Below are 22,092 nucleotides of genomic sequence, written 5' to 3'. Positions count from 1 at the left end.
TTACATGCAGTTGTAGCATTGTAGTTTTTCATGCTTCAGTTGATGCTTGACCAATGTAATTTTAAATTCTTTTTTGTGGATTCATGTAATCATTGGTTGTTTGTTGGATTCCTCCATGCTTTTTTTCATGGGCATTATAAATCAGTTATTTAGTTTCCCCTAATGATCTGAATTGCCTAATACCTTTTCTTGAACAAGAATTCGGTACATGGGGTTTTGGCTTGGAAGTCTTGATGGATGGGATGGACGTCACAAAATTCACCCACACCTAGTAGATTTGCTTTTTTACGCTTAGGCTTATGTGTTTATCATTAAGAAGCATGTAATTCTCAGTGTTTTTTTTTGAACTTTTTTTCGGGGGTATTTAATGAAATTAATAAACTTGAGAGGTCTAAAATTAATTAAAAAATATACTAATATTTTTTAAATAATTAAACAAACAAATATTTTGGAAATAGGATTATGAATATGGATAGGAATATTCAACTAAACGCACCTTTTATGTTCTAAAGAAAGAAGAAGATATGTTCACTAAGCTTCTATGGTTATCTAATTCTCTTTTACTCAAATCTCTAGCCTTGAATTTGAGAATGATTATTGTATAGTACAAAGGAAATTAGATATGATCGTTTAAGCGATGCGAGATATCACTCTGAAACATCAATTGTTATTTTATTATTTTGTTAGTTCTTGACAAGAAAGTAATATATAAAAATTATAATAATAATATAAAATTGAACTCTGTAATCATATGCTCTGCACTCTGTAAACCAAGAGAGTGTTAGAATTTTTCAGAAACTTTTTCACTATGAACAATGGCTCATGTTATTGCAATAAGGTTTTCAATACAACTGGTATAACATTCTTAAGCGACCAAGGTTAAATAGATAAGATCGTTTAAGTGATTAAGGGTAATTTACTTCAATATTTTTTTTACAAGTTTATGGACATATTTTTAATATAGACGTAAACATTTAACACCATATATATTTAATATAAACGTAAAAGAATTATATGTTTAATTAAAATATAATAACAATCATGTTTCACTGAACGAATCATACACCCTATATGTTTAATATAGACGTAAAATTCTATACCATATATGTTTGATATAGACGTAGAAGAACTATATGTTTGATTAAAATATAATAACGGTTATAGTCAACTGAACGAATCGTACACCCTATATGTTTAATACAGACGTAAATATTATACACCATATATGTTTCATATAGACGTAAAAGAACTAAATGTTTAATTAAAATATAATAACGGTCATGTTTCACTGAGAACGAATTGTACACCTTATATGTTGAAGATAACGTTAATCGCTTAACTGATCTTGTGAAATACAATAAAAAAATTCGAATACACAGGATCGCTTAAATGATTGTTTTTATTGCTTAAGCGATCATGTGTATTTAGACTTAGTCGCTTAAGAGATCATGTCTGAGATAGAATCAACATCTGCTCAGATTTAAGATCGCTTAAGCGATCTTTTGTATTGCTTAAGCGATTTGTTGTTTTTACTCGTGGTTGCTTAAACGATTATGTCTGAGGTAGAATCAACATCTGCCCAGATGTAAGGTCGCTTAAACGATTCATTGCTTTTATTCTTGGTCGCTTTAGCGATCTTGTCCGAGGCAGAATCAGCATCTGCTCAGATCTAAGATCGCTTAAGCGATTCTTCGCTGTTACTCTTGGTCGCTTAAGCGATCATTACTGGAAAACTCTTGGTCGGTTAAGTGATATATGTGATCGCTCATATATCGTTTAAGCGATTATGGGCAAAACAGATTTTTCCGACTTTTCTCTTGAATTATGTAATAATCTCTCTTTGCAGGGCTAATTTGTAAATTACTATGATTGTGATACATTTCGACCTCCCAAATTCGAAAAGAATAAGCAGAAAAATTAAGTACTTTATATCAAGCTAATTCATCACAAATCAAAATATAAGAGACATCAATGTAATTGAAAGTTTGAACTTAAAATCATCCATAATAGTGCCAAAACACGATAAATCCTAAGACATTTAACTCCGGTTTTGATTGTAATAAAATTTCCTCCACCTAGACAATTGCAAAGAAAAACCTAATTCCAAGTACCATTTTTCCTCTCATTTCCCTTCCATACATTCTCTTTTCCCTCCTATGACAGACCAAGCCACTTTGAGAAGTTTTCGAATTCTGTATAATCATTGTCTGAGATCATTGTTTGGTACCATGCCTTGCCAGCAGCCTTGATTGCAGATGCTGCCACTTTGAGAAGTTTTCAAATTCTGTATAATCACTGTCTGAGATCATTTTTTGGTACCATGCCTTGCCAACAGCCTTGATTGCAGATGCCTGCTCATAGCCACCAGCCTTGATTGTAGATGCCTGCTCCTAGCCACCAGCCTTGATTGCAGATGCCTTGTCGGCAGCCTACTCTGACAGCCTAAGCCACTTTGAGAAGTTTCCTCTCATTGTTTGCCAGTAACTTGCAAAATTATCCGGCACACTTGCAGCCACGTCAGCTTTTCTAAATTAAAAAAAAAAAAAAAAAAATCAAAAAGCTTTTCAGGGCCAATTTGTTGAATGGAAACTTGGGATGTCCGGGGAGTTAAATTTTCTCTCTTCACGAAGCCAAGTTATGGAGTGCAAGATTGAGAAGTTCACTGAGTCCGTCTCTTTTGGTAAAGCTCTGTATAAGCATGACACCTGCAGCATCAGCACCAAAACCCAAGTATCAACATCAACATCACATAAACTGCAAAATTCAAAGTCCAATTTCCATACCTTTTGATTGGGTTTTGGTCACTCAAAAGGGATCTATATGCCCATGGAAGCACTCAACGGCCCAGCGCTCCCGACAGTTGCTCATTGTTTCGTCATTCAAGCCATCCATTGGGGTGTTGGTCATGTCAAACTGAATAAATTTTAGGGCATATGCCCCACAATTAGCACTACAATAGGAAGAAGACATTAGCATTAGAATTAGCTTATAGAACAATTGTATTATGTAAGTTAGTTTTATACAAAATTTACCTTGACTCATTTGTTGGGACGAGAAAGCGCTTGAGTGACCACTTTTCGATCAGTACTTAATCACCGAAGTGCTCAAACATCCCATTGTCGCGCAACAGCCGCAAGAACAACACAGACAGTGGCTCCAACTCGGTCTCCAACTGCTTGTCTTGACAAATAGTTAGGTTGCAGTCAAGGATCTTCAGCAACCCCTCCTCTAGAAGCGCGACGACTGCTATCCAGTGCATATCCTTGATGTTGATGATGCAGTAGACTCTTTTAACATTTGCCCAACTGTGGCCATATTTGGGTCTTTTCCCCTGTACATACTGCATGATCCTGTCATCAAACTTAAAATCATCAAGGACGCAGTCTAAGTCTTCTATGCCCAATCTTTTTCGCTTGGCTCCTTTTGCTGCACCTCTACCAATGGCCTTTTTCATTACACTGTGATATATCGTTACTAGCGTTTGGCCAAAGGCCACATCGGTGATGGCACAATCAAGATACAATAGATCATCATTACTGGTCTGTCGTAACCTCATCAATGCCAATACTTCATCGATGTCTGCATCAAATAAAAACAACATGATAAGTATACAATACCTCATGGAAAACATAAGCAAAAATAAGAAAAATTAAGCGAAAATAACTCACTGAGTCGTCAAGCCACTTGCCCATCGTCAACATCTTTTTAAACCAGTCCCAAGGATAATCCCGGTCTTACACTTTACATGGGCATCACTTGCAGATTCATTGTAATAGGCATAGAAGAGGTTTTTCTTTTCCTTTTCTATTGGCCTATATAAATCAACCTTTGACTCCATTTTCGCTTGCGCACTTCCTCCCCCTTCCTCCATTTGTACATCCCCGCTTCCTTCTCCTCTCACCTCACCCTCCTTCATTATCACTGGCCCACTTCCTCTAGCAAACTCCTTAACCTCCTCCATTTTTGCTTCTTCCTCAATTTGTTTCTTCATTTTCCTCTTCTTTCCATGTGTTGCTACGGTGTAAGGCGATTTGACAAAGTTGCTCTTTTGGCTCTCTCTTTTCAGCCTAGGTTGCACTTCAACCGCCTTCAATACTCCACCAACTTCCTCCTCCACCCTACCAACTTTCTCTGCCACCTTATCCACTTTCTCCTCCACCCTTTTCATCCACTCTTTCATCTTCTCAAACCTCTCATAAACGGTTGTTGTAAATCTCTCAAATAGATCGTTTATGAGGTCAACCACCTCATTCTCCTGACCTCGACACCTCGGCAAAGCGGTACTTGTTGTACCGGTTTGTTGAGGCATACGAACCTCTTTCTCCCTCTCCTCCTCCTCCTCCTCCCTCCCAGCGATTGGAGCTTCATCATACTCGGTATCAACCATATTCTCAAGCAGTGGCCCTGCAACTGTCCTCATATGCGTAACCCCTTCTAGGTCCCGCATCAAGCGGTCTATCCTTTCATCGCTTTCATCCTCCAGTGGTTGGAAAGATGTGACATAATGCTGTGCCGCTTCACCTCCGGTAACGGTGAGGAAGGGACAGACGACTCCCTGCAATAATAAACAAAATCAATCAGATTTAAGCGACATTTTAAAGCAAGTGCATATTCAAAAGCTTAATCCTTTAATCTTACCCAGGCCGCTTCAATTTCAATGTCTATTTGGTCGTAATCCCAATGGGTATACTTCTCGAGTGCCACCGCAACATCCTAGGGAATTTTTGTCGCACATCTGAAGTCTTCATCCCCCCCCCCCCCCCCCCTTTTTAGCGAAGACAGGGATGGCCTCATATGTCCAAGCCTACATTGAAAAAAAACAGTATATATCATAATTCAAACACGTATATTACAAAAAATATAACAAAAAGCTATTAATATTTACCTGCATTGCCCATGGGAAGCCAAACAAATTATACGTGCTCGATTTATTCTTCCTGGCCCATTGGGAGTGCTTTAACGTCATGTCTTTTAGTTGCAAGGACTTCATGGTTCGTTTAAATGATACTCGTCCCCATGGATAAACATTAAAGAAGTTCAAGTTGCTTCCAAACATCACCCAATCAATATCAACGGCTTTTGTTGAGTCAGCAGTCATTAAGATCGAATGTAAGAACTATACCAAACACAATTTGAACTATTCTGAAGAGCTTAGCCCACGTTTTTCTAACCTCTCCTCTAAATCGCGTCCCGTAATAGACGCTCACCCCTGCAAAGCCTTGTTAGCCAACCTTGTGGCTGCCCTACTCTCCTCTATTCTTTTTTGCTCACCTCATCTGGCAATTCCCCACATCTTAAGCCTGTCACCAAGGCATATTCTATCATCCCAAAACGTAGTGGCTTTCCATCCACCACGAACCACATTTCTTGTTTTTTTTTGCTTTTTACTAAGTGCAGCAACATATAATGCACTCCCTGCCCCTAGAACACCTTTTTTCCAATTTGTTCTGATATCTAAAAAATGACCGAAACAAGTCTCTTTGAATCGGTCTTCACCATTCCTTACTCCCTTTAAAATCCCCCTTATTCTCATAAAAATATCCCAACTCGACCTTACTGTCACCCTTACAGGGAAGTACGATACCTTATCGCTTACAATGTCCAACCCGTAGTCTTTATAGTTACGCTCCGAAAAATCTGCACAATCAATATAAAAAAATATCAGCAAAAAAATTAAACCAAAACAACTAATCGGCTACCAACATACTTTGTAAACAAAGAAAAAGTATCATTTATCGAAATGTATCACAATCACAGTAATTTAGAAATTAGCTCTGTAAAGAGAGATTATTACATAATTCATGAGAAAAGTAGGAAAATTTTGTTTTGACCATGATCGCTTAAGCGACCAAGAGTTTTCCAGAAATGATCACTTAAGCGATCCTAAATCGCTTAAGCGATTCATCGCTTTTACTCTTGGTCGCTTAAACGATTTCAGATCGCTTAAGCTATCTTAACTCTGGGCAAATGTTGATTCTGCCTCGGCTAAGATCGCTTAAGCGATTTGAGCGACCAAGAGTAAAAGCGATAAATCACTTAAGCGATCTTAGATCTAGGCAGATGATTTTGCCTCGGACAAGATCACTTAAGCAATCCTATATCTTAGATCTGGCAAATGTTTATTCTACCTCGGACATGATCGCTTAAGCGATCCTAAATCGCTTAAGCGACAGTACACAGCAAAGTGTTGACATTTTCAGTCGGATAGCATGACTTGCATACATTTCTTCCTACCGATATATGAATTTACTGAATTCAAAAACTCAATTGCACTCTCTTATTTCATCATAGGATAAAAATGACCCCTGATTAATCCATCTATCAATAGTTCAATACACAACTTTCTCTTATTTAATCAACAATTTCTTGAAAAATTTCAGGCAAGTGTTTCAACAATCAAATACAATTTCTTGTTTCCATTTTGGGCAATAGAAAAGTAAAACCTCACCACAAAACACAAGATCTAACATTATCAGTTAATAATAAGCAAGTAAAAGGTTCTTCTAACCATGTATTCAAGATTGAAGTAGAGAAACAAAACCTATCAAATTCTTATATTACTTCCTTCAAGGAATGATTAAATTAGATCATGTCTCTTGAAAGCTGCCCATCAAACTAACATCACATACACACAAATTCAAACTTGTGATATGAATTGGCAGGTTAATCAGAACCGCATAGAAGTACTGATAGAATAAAAAACTTTTAATCATTCAAATTCCACCAATGGTTTTTCATCCACAAGAAGTATACGAGAAGTACACCATCACATATCTAAACTAATAGCATCAGTGACATGAAACACCACAGCCATGCACCAAACAAAGGCTAAGCATAGAATTGGTATGGCAAACTAAAATACAATACAATACCAGAACTCCCAAAACAAATATGTACCATTTCTTCGCCGGCCTCCTCCTCCTCGTCTGGCCGGACTCCTCCTCCTTGCCGAATCCTCGTCGCCCTCCTCCTCTTCAGAACCGTTTTACGATTCTTCTCTCTATTGTTGTGTCGCCGTCGTCTCCTCTGCCTATGGACCACCTTCACTGATCGGATAATCCACCAAAGCAGCCATTGAACTGCTTGCGCCACCAGACTTTAGGATTCGAAGTGACGTTGGGTTTTCCTCCTCATTGTGAATGTCAGCCATGGTTTTAAGAAATGAAGCTTTAGGATTGAATTTGGTGTGAAAATTTGTAGGAATGTGGACTATACTCGCCGGAAATCGTAGACAATGGGTTTAGGGTTCAAGAAATCGATTTTTGCCTTTTCAGTTTCGATTAAGCGATTTGAATGGGTGGGGCTCATTTTTAAATTTCAAATTTTAAAAAACTTTCATTAATTATGATTTTGCCCAATATGTTTGAATCTTTTTATTTTAACCCATTTTACATATTTAATGAATCCTAATTGTGTCACGTCAGCTTTTCTAAATTAAAAAATTAATCAAAAAAATTTAAAAAAAAATGAAAAACATTTTCAAGGCCATTTTGTTAAATGAAAAATTGGGATATCCAGAGAGTTAAATTTTCTCTATCCAACATTTGGAACCAGATACAGGAATTCCCTTTTCTATATTTTTCTAGAAGTAGAATTTAATCCTAATGGAGCCAGTTTTAGTTCTTACCCAAAACCAGCGGGTAGGTGAATTGGTTCTATCCTTTACCGCACCCCTAAATCTTTACTAATGGGTAAACAAATAATCTTCCTAATGGTAATGGGTAAACAAGTAGCTATACAGGTTCATGTTAGGGAAGCTTCAGTAAATAAAGCGAAGAACTTGGCCATCTTCTTTGACTTCTCAAACTAAAACGTGGGTTTAAAACTCACAAAGTTGATCTTCACCACACAGTAAATAACATAACAATGGAGTTCCAACTTGTCTTGCTGGTCCTGTTTGCTGTGTCATATTCTTTACTCGATGTTGCTTCTGATTCTAGTGAAGAAGCACATGCTCTTATCATATGGAAAGCCAGTCTTGAAAACTGGAACCGTTATCTCTTGCTATCCTGGACCCTTTCTCCTGCAAATGCGACCGAAATTAGCCCATGTGGTTGGTCAGGAATTTCTTGCAATCATGAGGGAAATATCAAAAGTATTCAGCTCATTAATACAAGCTTAGACGGTAAGCTTCACTCATTTTTGTTCTCTTCGTTCCCGCATCTTGCTTATCTTGATCTTAGCAGTAACCACCTCTTTGGTACCATTCCACCTCAAATTGGAAACCTCTCCAAACTCCAGTACCTTAATTTGTCGAATAATCAGTTTTCTGGGAAAATCCCACCGGAAATTGGCCTCTTATTACATATGGAGGTCTTTCATCTAGCTGAGAATCAACCCATCTATGGTTAAGCAAAAATCAACTTACTGGCATTATACCTCCCACCCTGGGTAATTTGAGCAACATAAAAGTTTTGCTTCTTCGAAACAATAAACATTCTGATCACATTCCCCATGAGATAGGAAACTTAAAATCTCTTTCTACTCTCGGGTTGAGCTTAAACAGACTAATTGGTTTCGTTCCTAGTTCTTTTGGGAATCTGAGTAACTTAGTATTCTTTTATCTTCATGGTAACGAGCTTTCAGTTCCATTCCTCGAGAAATTGGAAATTTGACGAAGTTGGTTAAACTTTTGTTGTTTGATAACCATTTCACTGGCTTTTTGCCGCAAAATATTTGCCAAACTAGAGTACTAGAAAACTTTTCTGTTCGTGACAACAATTTTGTAGGTCCAATCCCAAAAAGCTTACGAAATTGCACAAGCCTAGTTAGAGCCGCTTTGAAAATATGCAGCTCAATGGAAATATATCTAAAGATTTTGGCATCTATCCTAATATGGAGTTATTAGATCTTAGCAACAATAAATTTTACGGTGAAATCTCATATACTTGGGCAAAGTGTCCACAATTGGGCACCCTAAAGATTGCAGGAAATCACATTACAGGGAGCATACGCCTGAAATGGGAGACGCACTTCAGCTACATGAACTTGATTTTTTCTTTGAATCATTTAGTTGGAGGGATTCCAAAAGAGCGTGGCAAGTTGACTTCTCTAACTAACTTGACATTGAATGGAAATCAGCTTTCTGGTGGTATGCCTCTTGAACTTGGCTTGCTTAGCGAACTTGAGTACCTTGATTTATCCGCAAATAAATTGAGTAACTCAATCCCTAGAAGTTTAGCTTCCTTACTGAAATTTCATTACTTGAACTTGGGAAGCAATCAATTTAGCCAAGAAATCCCAGGTCAGTTGGAGAATTTAACTCATCTATCTGAGCTCGATTTAAGTAACAACTTGCTGAGAGGAGAAATATCATCACAAATCTGCAATCTAGAAAGCGTGGAGAAGTTAAATCTCTCCCACAATAATCTCTTTGGTTTCATACCACATTGTTTCCAAGAAATGAATGGTTTGTCAAGCATTGACATATCTGATAATGATTTACAGGGTCCAGTTCCTAACACGAAAGTGTTCCGAGTTGCTTCTGCAGAAACATTACCAGGGAACAAAGGACTATGTGGTAATGCTAGTGGATTGAAACCTTGCAAATCCGTCACACCAAACAAACAAGTTTTAGGAAAAGGGGAGATTATCCTTTTTGTAGTTGGAGCAATTGCCTTATTAATTGTGGGGATTGGAATCTGTAGTTTTCTTAGAAAGAAGATAGACTCACAAAAAGAAAGAGGTGAAGATACCATAAGGGCAACTGATAACTTTGATGTTGCGAATTGTATTGGAAAAGGTGGATCTGGAATTGTTTACAAAGCAGAGTTACCGTCGGGGGATGTTAAAGCAGAAAAAAAAAATGCACTCTCCCTATATTGATCAGTTATCTAATCGAAAAGAGTTCTTCAATGAAATAAAGGCAGTAACAGAGTTACGACATCAAAAAATCGTCACATTTTATGGTTTTTGTTCATATTCTCGATATTCAATTTTAGTATATTAGTACCTTGAAAGAGTTAGCTTGGCCGACATCTTGAAGAGCACTAAAGCAGTCATAGAACTAGATTAGAGGAAGAGAATAAATGTTATAAAAGGAGTAGCACATGCATCATCTTACATGCATCATGATTGTTGCCCACCAATTGTCCATCAAGACATATCAAGCAAGAATGTGATATTGGATCAAGAATATGAAGCTCATGTTTCAGACTTTGAAACTGCTAAGTTTCTCAAACAAGAGTCGTCAAACTAGAGTGAGCTTGTTGGCACATATGGATATGTTGCACCAGGTATCTCATTTATTCCTTTTAACCTTATATATATATATATATATATATATATATATATAATGGTGGTTGAAAATTCTTTGATTTTTTTCTTCTTAAAAATCTAGACCTTGTTCATTAATGTTGGCTAATGTTACAAAAACAAAATTTTTAGTGTTAACAACTGTTGAACCGTGAAGTTTGGGAAAGAAAAATGTAATTCTCTTCAATAGTCAAATGTAATTTGTACACTGTTTTATACTTACAGAACTAACTCAGCAAACACTAACTCTGATTAGTAACTAATACAAATATTAACCCAAGTTGTAACTAACTCCACAACTAACTCTACCTAACAGTAACTAACTCTACCTAACACCTAACAGTAATTAACATTGGCACATATGGATAGGTAGTCTTGATAATCCCTGGCGAGTTGTTCTCTCACAACATGACAATCAATGTCAATGTGTTTAGTCTTTTCATGAAAAATAGAATTGGATGCAATGTGATTGGCAGCCTGGTTGTCACAATGAAGAAGCACAGGAACTAAATTAGTAAAACCAAGTTCCTGAAAAAGCTAAATCAACCAAAGTATCTCACAGACCGTACAAGCCATGACCCTATACTTTGCCCCTGAAGAAGACCTAGAAACAGTGGCCTGCCTTTTAGATTTCCATGATATTAAAGACTTACCGAGAAAGATGCAATATCCAGTTACAGATTTCCTTGTCATGAGACAGGATGCCTAATCAAAGTCACAAAAAACTACTAAACTCATATGATTATCAGTTGGAAAAAAAAATAGACCAAGGCCTGGAGCTGTTTTAATGTATTTCACTACTTTAAGAGCTGCATTCAAATGGGATTGCTTGGGGCTATGCATAAACTAACTTAAGAGATTGACAGGGAAACTTAAGTCAGGTCTAGTCATGCATAAGTATAACAACTTGCCTACCAATCTTTGATAAATGCTGGGATCAGGAAGAAGTGGATCATGACCAGCAGGGAAAAGTTCATCATAAGCAACCAATGTAAGCTTTAAAGTTGATTCCATAGGAACTGCAGAGGGCTTAGAAGCTGACAAACGTGATTCTGATATAAGCTCCAAAGCGTATTTTCTTTGACATAAATTGATCCCTCTAAAGGATCTAGCTACCTCCAAACCCAAGAAATATTTTAGTACTCCCAAGTCCTTGAGTTTAAAATTAGAATGTAGAAGCTGTTTGGTGTAGTTGATCATGTCAATGATGTCTCTTATAATGACAATGTCATCCACTTAGACTAGGACCAACACAATGTGGGAATCCATCTTCTTAATGAATAAAGAATAGTCAGCCTTAGATTGAGCAAATCCTCCATCAATTAAGGCTTGGGTGAGCTTGTAATTCCGAGCTCTAGAAGCCTGTTTAAGACTGTAAAGTGACTTGTGTAACTTGCAAACAACATTCTACCCCCCTGCTTTGCAAAACCTTGAGGCAAAGTCATATAAATCTCCTCTTGTAGATCTCCTTGTAAGAAAGCATTATCAACATCCATTTGGTAAAGGGGCCAATTGTACATAGAAGCAAGAGATAAAATGGTCCAGATGGTGACCATCTTGACAATAGGAGAAAATAATTATGTATAATCTATACCAGCCTTTTGAGTGTAAGTCTTGGCCACCAACCCAACCTTATATCGTTCTAAGGACCCATCAGCATTATACTTGAGTTTATAACCCATTTACAACCGATTGGAGTTTTATTGGGGGTAGAGGGACCAAGGACCAGGTTTTATTGAATTCTAAGGCTTGGATCTCATTTTGCATTGCAGCCACCCAATTTGGATCTTGAAAGGCTAAATGGAAAGAAGAAGGTTCAACTAGATTGAGATGAGATAAGTAGGCCTTGTATGTAGGTGTAATATGAGCATAAGAGACAAAATTAGAGATAGGATAGAGAATGCAATTGGCTGAATTGGAAGGATTGAGTGATGGACAAACAAAGTCTGTTGTCCAAATAGGTGGCCGTGTAAGTCTACTGGATTTTCTAAGGGATGTAATCTGCTGAAGAGTAGAGGAATTAGGTAGGGAATCATGCGAGGAAGCAGAGTGAGGTGATGTAGGTTCTGCATTCTGAACATCAAGCAGTGACTCAGTTGATAAAGGTACAGCAGGTATGGAAGGTAATTCAATGTCAAGAAAGTCTGTATCAATGGGAAAAAGTGATTGTGGAGACTTAGGCCAAGTGAAAGGAAATATAGTTTCATGAAAAATTACATCTCTAGTGACCAAAACTCTATGTGAAGAAGTTATAAAGGAACTAGCCCTTTTGGGTCAAAGAATATCCCAAAAACACACAAGGAGGTGATCTAGGTGACCGGGTAAGAATGGTAGCATAAGCCAAGCAGCCAAAAACTCTTATGTGATCCAATGAAGGAGAATGACCAAATTTTTTTCCAAAAGGTGATAAACCTTTGAGAATAGAATAGGGAAACATGTTAATAAGGTAAATAGATGTTTGCACACAATATCCCCAAAACTAACTTGGCATATTAGACTGGAACTTTAAGGCTCTAGCTACTGCAATGATGTGTCTATGCTTCTTCTCAACAACTCCATTTTGTTAAAGCGAATATGCACATGAACTTTGATGGACAATCCCTTTACTAAGAAACTAAGCATGACACTATTTATTAAAAAATTCAAGCCCATTGTCACTTCTAATGCATTTCAAGGTATAATGATACTAAGTTTGCACCATTTGAATGAAGTTTTGAATGGTAATGAAAACCTCATATTTATATTGCATAAAAAAATAACCAAGTCACTCTTGAATAATCATCAACTAAAGTAAGGAAATATCTAGCATTTCCATTTGTTGGGATCTTATATGGACCCCAAACATCTACATGTAGCAAGTCAAAATGCAACTAGAGACTGAGTTACTATGATGAAAATGAACCCTGGTTTGCTTAGCTAATGGACAAACATTGCAATGAGGGGGATTAGACACATCAAAATTTTTATGCATGTGTTGTAATATTGTATAAGGAACATGTCCTAATCTTCAATGCCATGATTCAGCATTGATATAAACATTAGCAGCCTGAAAAGTATTGGGAAAATCAGAATCTTTATTAGACTGAAATTGAAATGGTACATTGTTGTTTGAACAAAGACCTTTGGAAATATTGCAAACAACTTTATTTGAAACATCTACTTTCGACAATGTGGATTTTTGTGGATTTGGATCAAGAATATATAAGCCTTGACTATGCTTACCAATCCCTTTCAATTTGCCACTGTAAAGATCCTGGATTAGACAGAAATCAGGGTAAAAATTGATGGTACAATTGTTAGAAATTGTAAATTTGGAGACTGAAAGTAAATTGTGTCTGAAAGTTGGTATATGTAAAACTTTTGAGACACGCATGCCATTGTCCAAAATTGCAGAACCTGCATGTGCAATGTGAGTCTTGGAACCATCAGGTAACCTTACAATGGATTTTGAAGAAGGTTTTATGGCAACAAGAGATTGCAAAATAGAAAAGTCACAGGTCATATGGTTAGTGGCCCCAATGTCTATGATCCAAGCATTTTTATCTAAATAAGAGAATGAAACATCATATGTACTGTTAAAGATACCTACAAGATTTGCAGCAGATTGATTTGCGGAAGTGTGATTTGTGGAGGTAACATTTTCTTTTCCCAGCAGCTCCAGAATTTGGTTGTATTGCTCTGATGTAAAAATAGGACCAACTGAGACATTAGTAGGCTTTTCTATAACTGTATCTTGTGCTTGCACCTGATTAGCAGAAAATTTGGTTTTGGAGTTTCCCTTTCCTTTTATAAATTGGTAATCAGCTGGATACCCATTCAATTTGTAACAATTCTCACTTTTATGACTAGGTAAGTGACAGCAGTCACATTCGATATAGGGCTTCTTTCCTTATACCTCTGTCTTGGATTCTATACCCATTCAATTTCTAACAATTCTCACGTTTATGACCAGGTAAGTGACAATAGTCACATTTGATATAGGGCTTCTTTCCCTTATACCTCTGTCTTGGATTCTGAGTCTTCCATTTTGAGCATAAAAGGCCGTAGTGACATTTGTATTAGCATTCAAACCAGCTAAAATCTTTTGGCTTTCGTCTTGATTCACCACTGAATATGGTTGTTTCACATTTAGCAAGGAATTCATTAGCAGAATTTGGCTTTTGACCATAGAGTATGAATCATTTAGACCTATCAAAAATTGTAGTAATTTTTGTTGATTAAGATGCTCGAGATAAGCTTTTGTAGAAGCACTATCTAGAGCAGGAAGTCTTATCAGGGAATCCAACTCATCCCATAGTGACTTAAGTTTGTTAAAGTAGATTGCCACTGTATTGGTTCCCTGTGTAAGATTCACAATCTCTCGATGGATACCAAAAACCCTAGTCCCTTTCACCTTATGATACTTCTCTTTCAAATCTTGCCATACTTGTAAGGCATTGGTTGAGTATACAATGCCGTTAAAAATTTCCTTCGAGACCGAATTGAAAATCTAGGCGAGAACCAAAGAGTTGCATGTTTCCCATTGTGGAACTAAATGAGGATGCATAGAAGACTTTGCACAGGTTCCATTAACGAAACCCAGCTTGTTCTTGGCACATAAAGAGAGTCATGGCTCTGCTCCACATGTCGTAATTTTCTATTCCTACAAGCTGTTCTGACATAAGAACTGATCCTGGCGTATTAGATGGATGGACATAGAGGGGCAAATTCGAATCAATCGAAAAGAAAATTGATTCTTCTGCCATAGTCGATTGAACCGAACTTCTAAAGCTTTGAGCTCAAGCTGAAGAAAACAATGAATCTTAAACTTCTTTCGAGCTGAACCCAAAGAGATTGAAGGTTCAATCGAACCAATTTTAGAAAAATTCGCAAGAAAACTCTTGCTCTGATACCATGTTGAAGAGTGAAGTTTGGGAAAGAAAAATGTAATTCTCTTCGATAGTCAAATGTAATTTGTACATTGTTTTATACTTACAGAACTAACTCAGCAAACACTAACTCTGATTAGTAACTAATACAAGTATTAACCCAAGTTGTAACTAACTCCACAACTAACTCTACCTAACACCTAACAGTAACTAACGTTAACAACAACAACACCTACCAACAATAAAAGTTTATAAATTAACAAAAACACCTCCACCCACCCAACCGACTGCCGACAATTGGCCACCACTGTTGAACGGTGACCGATAGTCACCAAGATGGCACACGATCAACTGAATCTGGCCGGTCGTGCATTGATTTGGCCTTTCTGGCTAAATCCACCGTTTATGTGGCTAGAAACGACTAGATCTACGGCTATAATCTGGTTGTCATCAACGGCCAGATCTGGTAAAATATGGTCGTCAACGGCCAGATCTCTGGCCATATATTTGGTTGTTTCCTGCTATATATGTGGTGGATCTGGCCGAAAATGTCTGAATCAGCGCATGATTGGCCAAATCCCCTAATCATGCGTCGTTTCGGCGCCAACGGCCAACGGTGGTTGCTGGCAGGCGACTGTGGCTTGGGTGGGTAGGGGTGTTTTTGTTAATTTATAAACTTTTATTGTGAAAGGTAATTGTTATATGTTTTGAGTTGAATAGAATAGGATTGGATTTTGAATTGATAGTCAATATTAAAACAAACACGTTTTTCACAGTTTAGGATAGGATAGTAGAATAGAAAAAGTTTGAAAAGTTAAACAAACAGGGATTTGTCTTTTAATATTAGTTGGTACAAACTAATTGTTAGCTGATCCTAACTAATATTATTTTCAATGTCAACTATTGATGTTCGTCTTTAAACATAATGTGGGCATCTGCAAGGGAGGACTATAGAAAATTAGAAATGATATTCACTCACTTAGATATATTTAAATCTTTTATTTTGCAGAGTTTGCTTACACAAGTAAGATAACTGAAAAGTGCGATGTGTATAGCTTCGGAGTTTTAACATTGGAAGTGATCAAAGGGAATCATCCAGGAGATTTTCTTTCCTTATTTTCATCTAATATGCCTCCCAGCATGTCTATACAGCTTAGTGATGTGTTAGACTCTAGGCTTCCAGCACCATCGCTTGAAGTTCAGGACAAGCTGAAATGTATCCTGGAGGTGGCCATTTTATGCTTAGATAAGAATCCAGAATTTAGACCTACTATGCGGATAGTGAGTGAGCACCATATATATTAGATTTAGTAGTAGTAGGCATCTAAAACGAATTTTGCTCTTATCGCAAGCTAATATTATGTGTTTACTTAGAAAGAGTTTGTATGTGGCTTTTTTATGTTTAGATAAGAATCCAGAATTTAGACCTACCATGCGGATAGTGAGTGAGCACCATATATATTACATTTAGTAGTAGTAGGCATCTAAAACGAATTTTGCTCATATCGCAAGCTAATATTATGTGTTTACTTAGAAAGAGTTTGTATAAAGGGTTTGTAAAGTTTTTTAAGGGATTTCCGAAGTTTATTTTAGAAGTTTGTTATATTAAGGAGTGGTAAATTTATTAAGATAAATTGTGAGTATTCATATCGAACTGAATTTGCATATATCCAATTAAGTGAAGTTGCATTTGTTATATCATATTATAAGATCCATAAGACACATAATTAAACCAATCTGTGTTTCTTGCATAGATAAGATACTGAAGAATTTAATAAATTATAGATACATGTTTCTCCTATAGTTAATTAGCCCCAACATCTGCAGGGCTTATTGCAGCAAAGAGACCAAGAGCTTTATGAAACCATTAACAGTTACAACGCCCAGGAAATACCGCAGAAATAAAACCACAGCCACTCCAACCAAGAAGTTCATACATAATAGCTTGGCTCTGCCTTGAGCCAACCAGAAGGCATTAGCCTCTAAATTGGTTTCCTTTTCTTTCAATGTTTGGGAGTTTGGATCCTCTTGTACCTCATGATTGGAGTTACTATCACTTCCACTTTCAACATGTTCATCTACGTTGGAGCTGTCAAAAATTTCTGCATCCTCCTCCTTCAAGCTCAGTACACAGACCCCACACTTCTTCACCTCGCAATTCAGTAGGGGCAACTGGTTGTCATCTACTGGCAAGAATTCAAACAAAACCTTATGGCAGGACTGGTACATACTGAAGAAATGGTCCTGATCATCTCTTTGAACTAGCATAGCATACAATCGCTCATGGAAAAACAGGAATACATGATCAGACGAAACAGATCTGGATTTGTATTGAGCTTTTAAGCCATTCAGACCACAATCAATGTTATGCTTGTCACCATCATTGGTTTCAAATTTGCATTTGCATTCGACATTGAAATTCATGTAATCATCGTAGTCGTCGAATGTAACTACAACACACAGAGCGAAGCCTAAGAACTTACTGCTAGACCAATGTTGAGGGAGTTCCATTGTTACTGAAGATCCCACATTTTGATGGCTGACCACCCTGGAATTTCATTTCCAGGGAAACAAATACTGACGGAAGCTCCTGGCCAATACCACTGTACCATGAAAATATTTGTCTTAACATTTAAGGCAAGAGAAAATTCTAGAACTCAACATCAAAGAGTGAAAGACAGGTACCTCCAAATAATCTTCCATTGATGCAGTCTCTCGTGCATTAGTTGCCATAACCTGTGTTTGAAGTTCTGCATCAGCAAGAATATTTCTTTGTGCATCTTCAGTCAGATTGAAGCAATTGGAAAATGTGAAACTCTGCTGGGAATTCCAGTCTGCTGTAAAGGGTAAATTCATTGAATTTGGTATAGTTTTGAGTGATAAGCAATCATGTGCCTGAAAATCTGTCAGATGCACTGGAGATGGAAACTCTAGTATAGATTGAAGTCGCTTGCAATAGCTAACATCAAAGTTTTTAAGACGAGAAAATGGTTTGAGGCTCAGGCTCTCAAAATTGTTTCCAGTTAGATCTAAATACTCTCAAGGACGATAAGCAACTGAAAGCACTTGGTAATTCTATCAGGTTGCAGTCACTGAGATTTAATTCAACTAAGGGGCACAAACCTGAAAATAGAGATAATGGCAAGTTGTCCAGCAATTTCTCGATACTAGACAAACCAGAAAGAACAAGAGATGAAAGTGACGTTAACTGAAAGAAGTTATTTGGCAAACTTGTAAGGTTTTTGCAGTTCCCCAAGTGCAACAAAGAAAGCTGAGTCAGACGTTCAATTGAGTAAGGTAACTCTTTTATGGCGGTTCCTTGTAACTCAAGAGTCTCTAACTTTTCCATAGACTCCGAGATTTCAGGTAAATTCTCCAATTTTGAACAACCAAAGAGATAAAGAACTTCAAGACATTTCAGCTTAAAAACACCACTTGGAACACTTTCTAGGCTTGTGCAATTTCCAAGACTCAATGTATTTAGTTCAGTAAGACACTCAACTGAAGATGGTAATTCTTGAATTACAGTCTCATTCAAATATAAATACTTCATATCTCCTGAAACCTCTGGGAACTCAGTGATGTTTGAACAACCACGGATATCAATGTCCATAAGAGTCGTCAAATTCTGAATACTCCTAAGAAGATTCTTTAGCCTGGTGCAGTTGATTAGTGATAGAGAGTCAGGGTTATTAAGACACTCAATGGCCGAGGGAACCATTTCAATTCCAGTATGGCCTAAATCCAGCTTCTTTATGTTCCACGAAATCCCAAGAAACTTGTGAGATGCGAACAACCATCTAGAGTAATAACCTCAAGGTTCGGAGCCAATGTGAGGTCAGGGATCTCCGTTAAGTGCTGAGAGTAACTGAGATCAATCCGTCTTAAATTTATAAGATGCTGCAACAAAACAGAAATGGCTGAATGAATTAGCATCCACAAATTCTAAAATATGTCCGAAACAAAGAAACATACATAAATATTATATTCACCTGTTTTTCCTTCCAAAGATATTCAACATTGTTGTGATGCATGTCAAGCTCAACAAGGTTCTCCCGGTTAAACTTACATGGCAAGGATCTTAAAGGGTATCTATGCCAATGGAGGTATCTCAGCTCATCAGAAAGAAATTCAAGGCCTTGACAAAGATGCACCTTATCATCTTCTATTTCGCCTTTGCCATAGTGGGAGCGATATAATTTAAGAAGCCTAAGTTTATGCATCCTCGTGAAGGCATCGGAACTTAAGTGTAGCTCACTTACTTTTGACAAGTCAAGGAATATGCTTTCAACCGATTGAGTCCCCTGATAACAAAACAGAGTATTGGTTTAGCATGGTAAATTTTGAGAAGAAAAAGTATAGTATATGTAAATCATACTGTGATTAAGCAGCTATTGCATAACCATGGAGGACTTTAGTGCATTCAGCTCTTACTGTATTTTTCTTGAATAAGTTAAATATATCCTGAGGATCCCACAAACTGCTGCGTTTGCCAGGCTCTTTTCTGGATTCTTGGTGAACAATATCCCAACCCATCTCTTGTATGAGATCATGCATTAGTAACAAATTGCTCACAATAGTTATGAGACACTTGTCGATGAGAACACTTATTCCAATTTCTGTGGAAAAGCCACAACCATCTAATATAGTTGTTAAACGGTCTTTATCCTTCCCTTTGAAGAAACATGCAATATCAAGAAATATTTCTTTCTCTTCGTCATCAAGTCCATCATAATTTATTCTCAATGCATATTGGATGTCCATGTTCGGATACTTTTAATTTTATTTAATGCACTTTCCCAATCTCGCTTACTCCTTCCAAATAGAAAGCAACCCAAAACTTTAAGAGCCAATGGAATGCCTTGAGCATAATATATCACCCGCCTTGACAGCTCCATACAATTTTCTGTAGGATGGTTTTGCTTAAAGGCATTTAAACTGAAGAGTTGAAGAGACTTGTGATAATTTAATTCCTCAAGCTTATACATTTCATCAACACATGTCTTGAGCACTTGTTGATCTCTTGATGTTATAATGATTCTACTTCCATGACCAAACCAACTATGTTCTCCAGCTAAAAATTTTAACTGCTGTGAATTGTCTACATCATCTAGAACAATAAGAACCTTTTTACGGCTAAGTCTGTTCTTTGTGAAAGTGAGTCCTAAACTAGGAGCACTTGTAGTTGGATCTCCATCCTCTGGCATTTTGAAAAGAACTTCTTCTTGTAAACGATTCAATCCATATTTAGCTGATTCTTCTCTTACATTTGTAAGAAAGCAGCAGCCTTCAAATTGACTGGCGATACGATCAAACAAAGCTCATGCAATGGTTGTTTTACCTATACCACCCATACCCCAAATTCCAACAATACGAACATTTAACATACCAACACATAAAAGTGATTCAATTCTTTCTAAGCGTGATTCAATTCCAATCAAGCTATCAAAATCACTTGAGGACATATGATTCAGCTTCTTTGACAATGTTTTCCACAAGTTCTGATTCTGATCTGCCAGATATGAAGAACACTTTGGAATCAAAAAGTGAAGAGATAAAGAACCATATTGCAGGTTGCTTGACACTACTAAAGCATCAAATTACTTGATAACAAATATAAATCGACGGTATTACTACACAAGAACTTAGCAAGAGATTATTTCAGTCAAAATATGCAACGGACAGTAACAATCGCGACAAGGTCATAAGTAACCAAGAAGTTTACAGAGTAAGAGAAATTACTCCAACCACAAAAACCCAATTATGACTAGAAAAAATTTACAATTCAAAACTTTCTTCCAATTGCATGCATACAGAAAAACTCTTCAAGCTGTACCCATCTTACTATTGGCATGCATAGGACACAATCCTTGAACTCAATCAAATTGAAATGACAGAATAAAAAATCAGATCTTGATGTCCTGTTGACCTCAATATGGTAAAGTAAAAATCCAAAACAAAGTAAGCATGGCTAGAAATACAAGAATAAGAGAGAACAAAATTAATTAGAGTTACCCATCATGCTGCTGTATATGCCAACCGGATAGATTGGCCACCTGTGTCAAAGTTGCCCTCCAACTTTTCGCCTTCTCTTTTGTTTTCTTCAATTGTTTTTCATGTTTAGCAAATGCTTCTTCTAGCTCCCAGTTTGTTTCCTTACATCAGAAGGAATAACATGATAAAAAAACTGGTACAATGATTTATCCCTTTTTGTTCTTGCATTCAATTATCTTCTCAAGTTCATCCAAACACCAAGAAGAAGAAGCATAGTTTTTGGAGAGAATTACTATCGAAAGGCTAGACTCTTCGATTGCTTTTAAGAGTGCAGGAGAGATTTCATCTCCTCTCCTAAGCTCATAATCTATGAAGGTTTCGATTTTTCTCCGAGACAAAGCGGCATAAAGATGGCTCGTAAAATTATTGCGAGTGTCTTCACCTCTAAAGCTGAGGAATACATCATACTTCCATTCACCATTAGAAGGTGCAGAAGAAGAAGCGGCCATGTTCTTACAGAATTTTTCGGGTACAGTACCGGACTTTAATTAGAAAACTAGCAACTGAGATTCCTTAAACACATTTTTCTAAAATTTTCAATAATTTATAGGGTAAAATAAGATTTTAGTAATCCAATATGATATGAAAAGTTGACCCATTACATTGTTGATTTTCATATTATTTTTATTATTAATTTGGGAGAACAACTTATACATACCCAAGGTTTACCGTAACAATAAATTGGTACCTAAAAGGTTTTAAAATGATAAATAGGTACCTTCCGTCATGTTCTGTTAATGATTTCTGTTTATTAATAGTGAAAAGACTAAAATACCCTTAAAAGTTTGAATTTTAGTTTTTTATAAATTTAAAAATTTATAAAAAACCCCCTAGGTTTACAAATTTAATAAATAACCCAATATATAAAATTTTTGTAAAATAACAAAAACACCCCTACCACCCGCAGTGCCAAATT

The 22,092-nt window shown here is 36.8% G+C and overlaps 4 protein-coding genes across 4 annotated transcripts; all 4 read right to left on the bottom strand.

Annotated features, from left to right (window-relative positions):
• Positions 1-10,590: 10,590 nt before the first annotated feature.
• Positions 10,591-11,454, bottom strand: LOC116121108 (uncharacterized mitochondrial protein AtMg00810-like). The gene is made up of 3 exons (XM_031407049.1): positions 11,170-11,454; positions 10,819-10,959; positions 10,591-10,731 (listed from the first exon to the last, which is right to left on the bottom strand). Exons 1-3 carry the CDS (start codon positions 11,452-11,454, stop codon positions 10,591-10,593), a joined length of 567 nt encoding a protein of 188 aa, XP_031262909.1.
• A 5,441-nt stretch (positions 11,455-16,895) lies between these two features.
• LOC116121121 (disease resistance protein RPP2B-like) lies at positions 16,896-18,870 on the bottom strand. The gene is made up of 2 exons (XM_031407059.1): positions 17,808-18,870; positions 16,896-17,725 (listed from the first exon to the last, which is right to left on the bottom strand). Exon 2 carries the CDS (start codon positions 17,631-17,633, stop codon positions 16,953-16,955), a length of 681 nt encoding a protein of 226 aa, XP_031262919.1. The 5' UTR covers positions 17,634-17,725; positions 17,808-18,870; the 3' UTR covers positions 16,896-16,952.
• Positions 18,865-19,886, bottom strand: LOC116121107 (disease resistance protein RPP2A-like). The gene is made up of 3 exons (XM_031407048.1): positions 19,557-19,886; positions 19,115-19,426; positions 18,865-19,022 (listed from the first exon to the last, which is right to left on the bottom strand). Exons 1-3 carry the CDS (start codon positions 19,884-19,886, stop codon positions 18,876-18,878), a joined length of 789 nt encoding a protein of 262 aa, XP_031262908.1. The 3' UTR covers positions 18,865-18,875.
• A 687-nt stretch (positions 19,887-20,573) lies between these two features.
• Positions 20,574-21,625, bottom strand: LOC116121106 (TMV resistance protein N-like). The gene is made up of 3 exons (XM_031407047.1): positions 21,410-21,625; positions 21,138-21,277; positions 20,574-20,634 (listed from the first exon to the last, which is right to left on the bottom strand). The coding sequence occupies exons 1-3, from the start codon at positions 21,623-21,625 to the stop codon at positions 20,574-20,576; spliced, it is 417 nt and encodes a 138-aa protein (XP_031262907.1).
• Between the last annotated feature and the right edge of the window lie 467 nt (positions 21,626-22,092).

Source organism: Pistacia vera, unplaced genomic scaffold (assembly GCF_008641045.1).
Source record: "Pistacia vera cultivar Batoury unplaced genomic scaffold, PisVer_v2 Contig966, whole genome shotgun sequence".
In the NCBI taxonomy this organism is placed as follows: domain Eukaryota; kingdom Viridiplantae; phylum Streptophyta; class Magnoliopsida; order Sapindales; family Anacardiaceae; genus Pistacia; species Pistacia vera.
The sequence above is the reverse complement of the archived record's forward strand: the minus strand, read 5'-3'. Positions and strand labels throughout refer to the sequence as shown.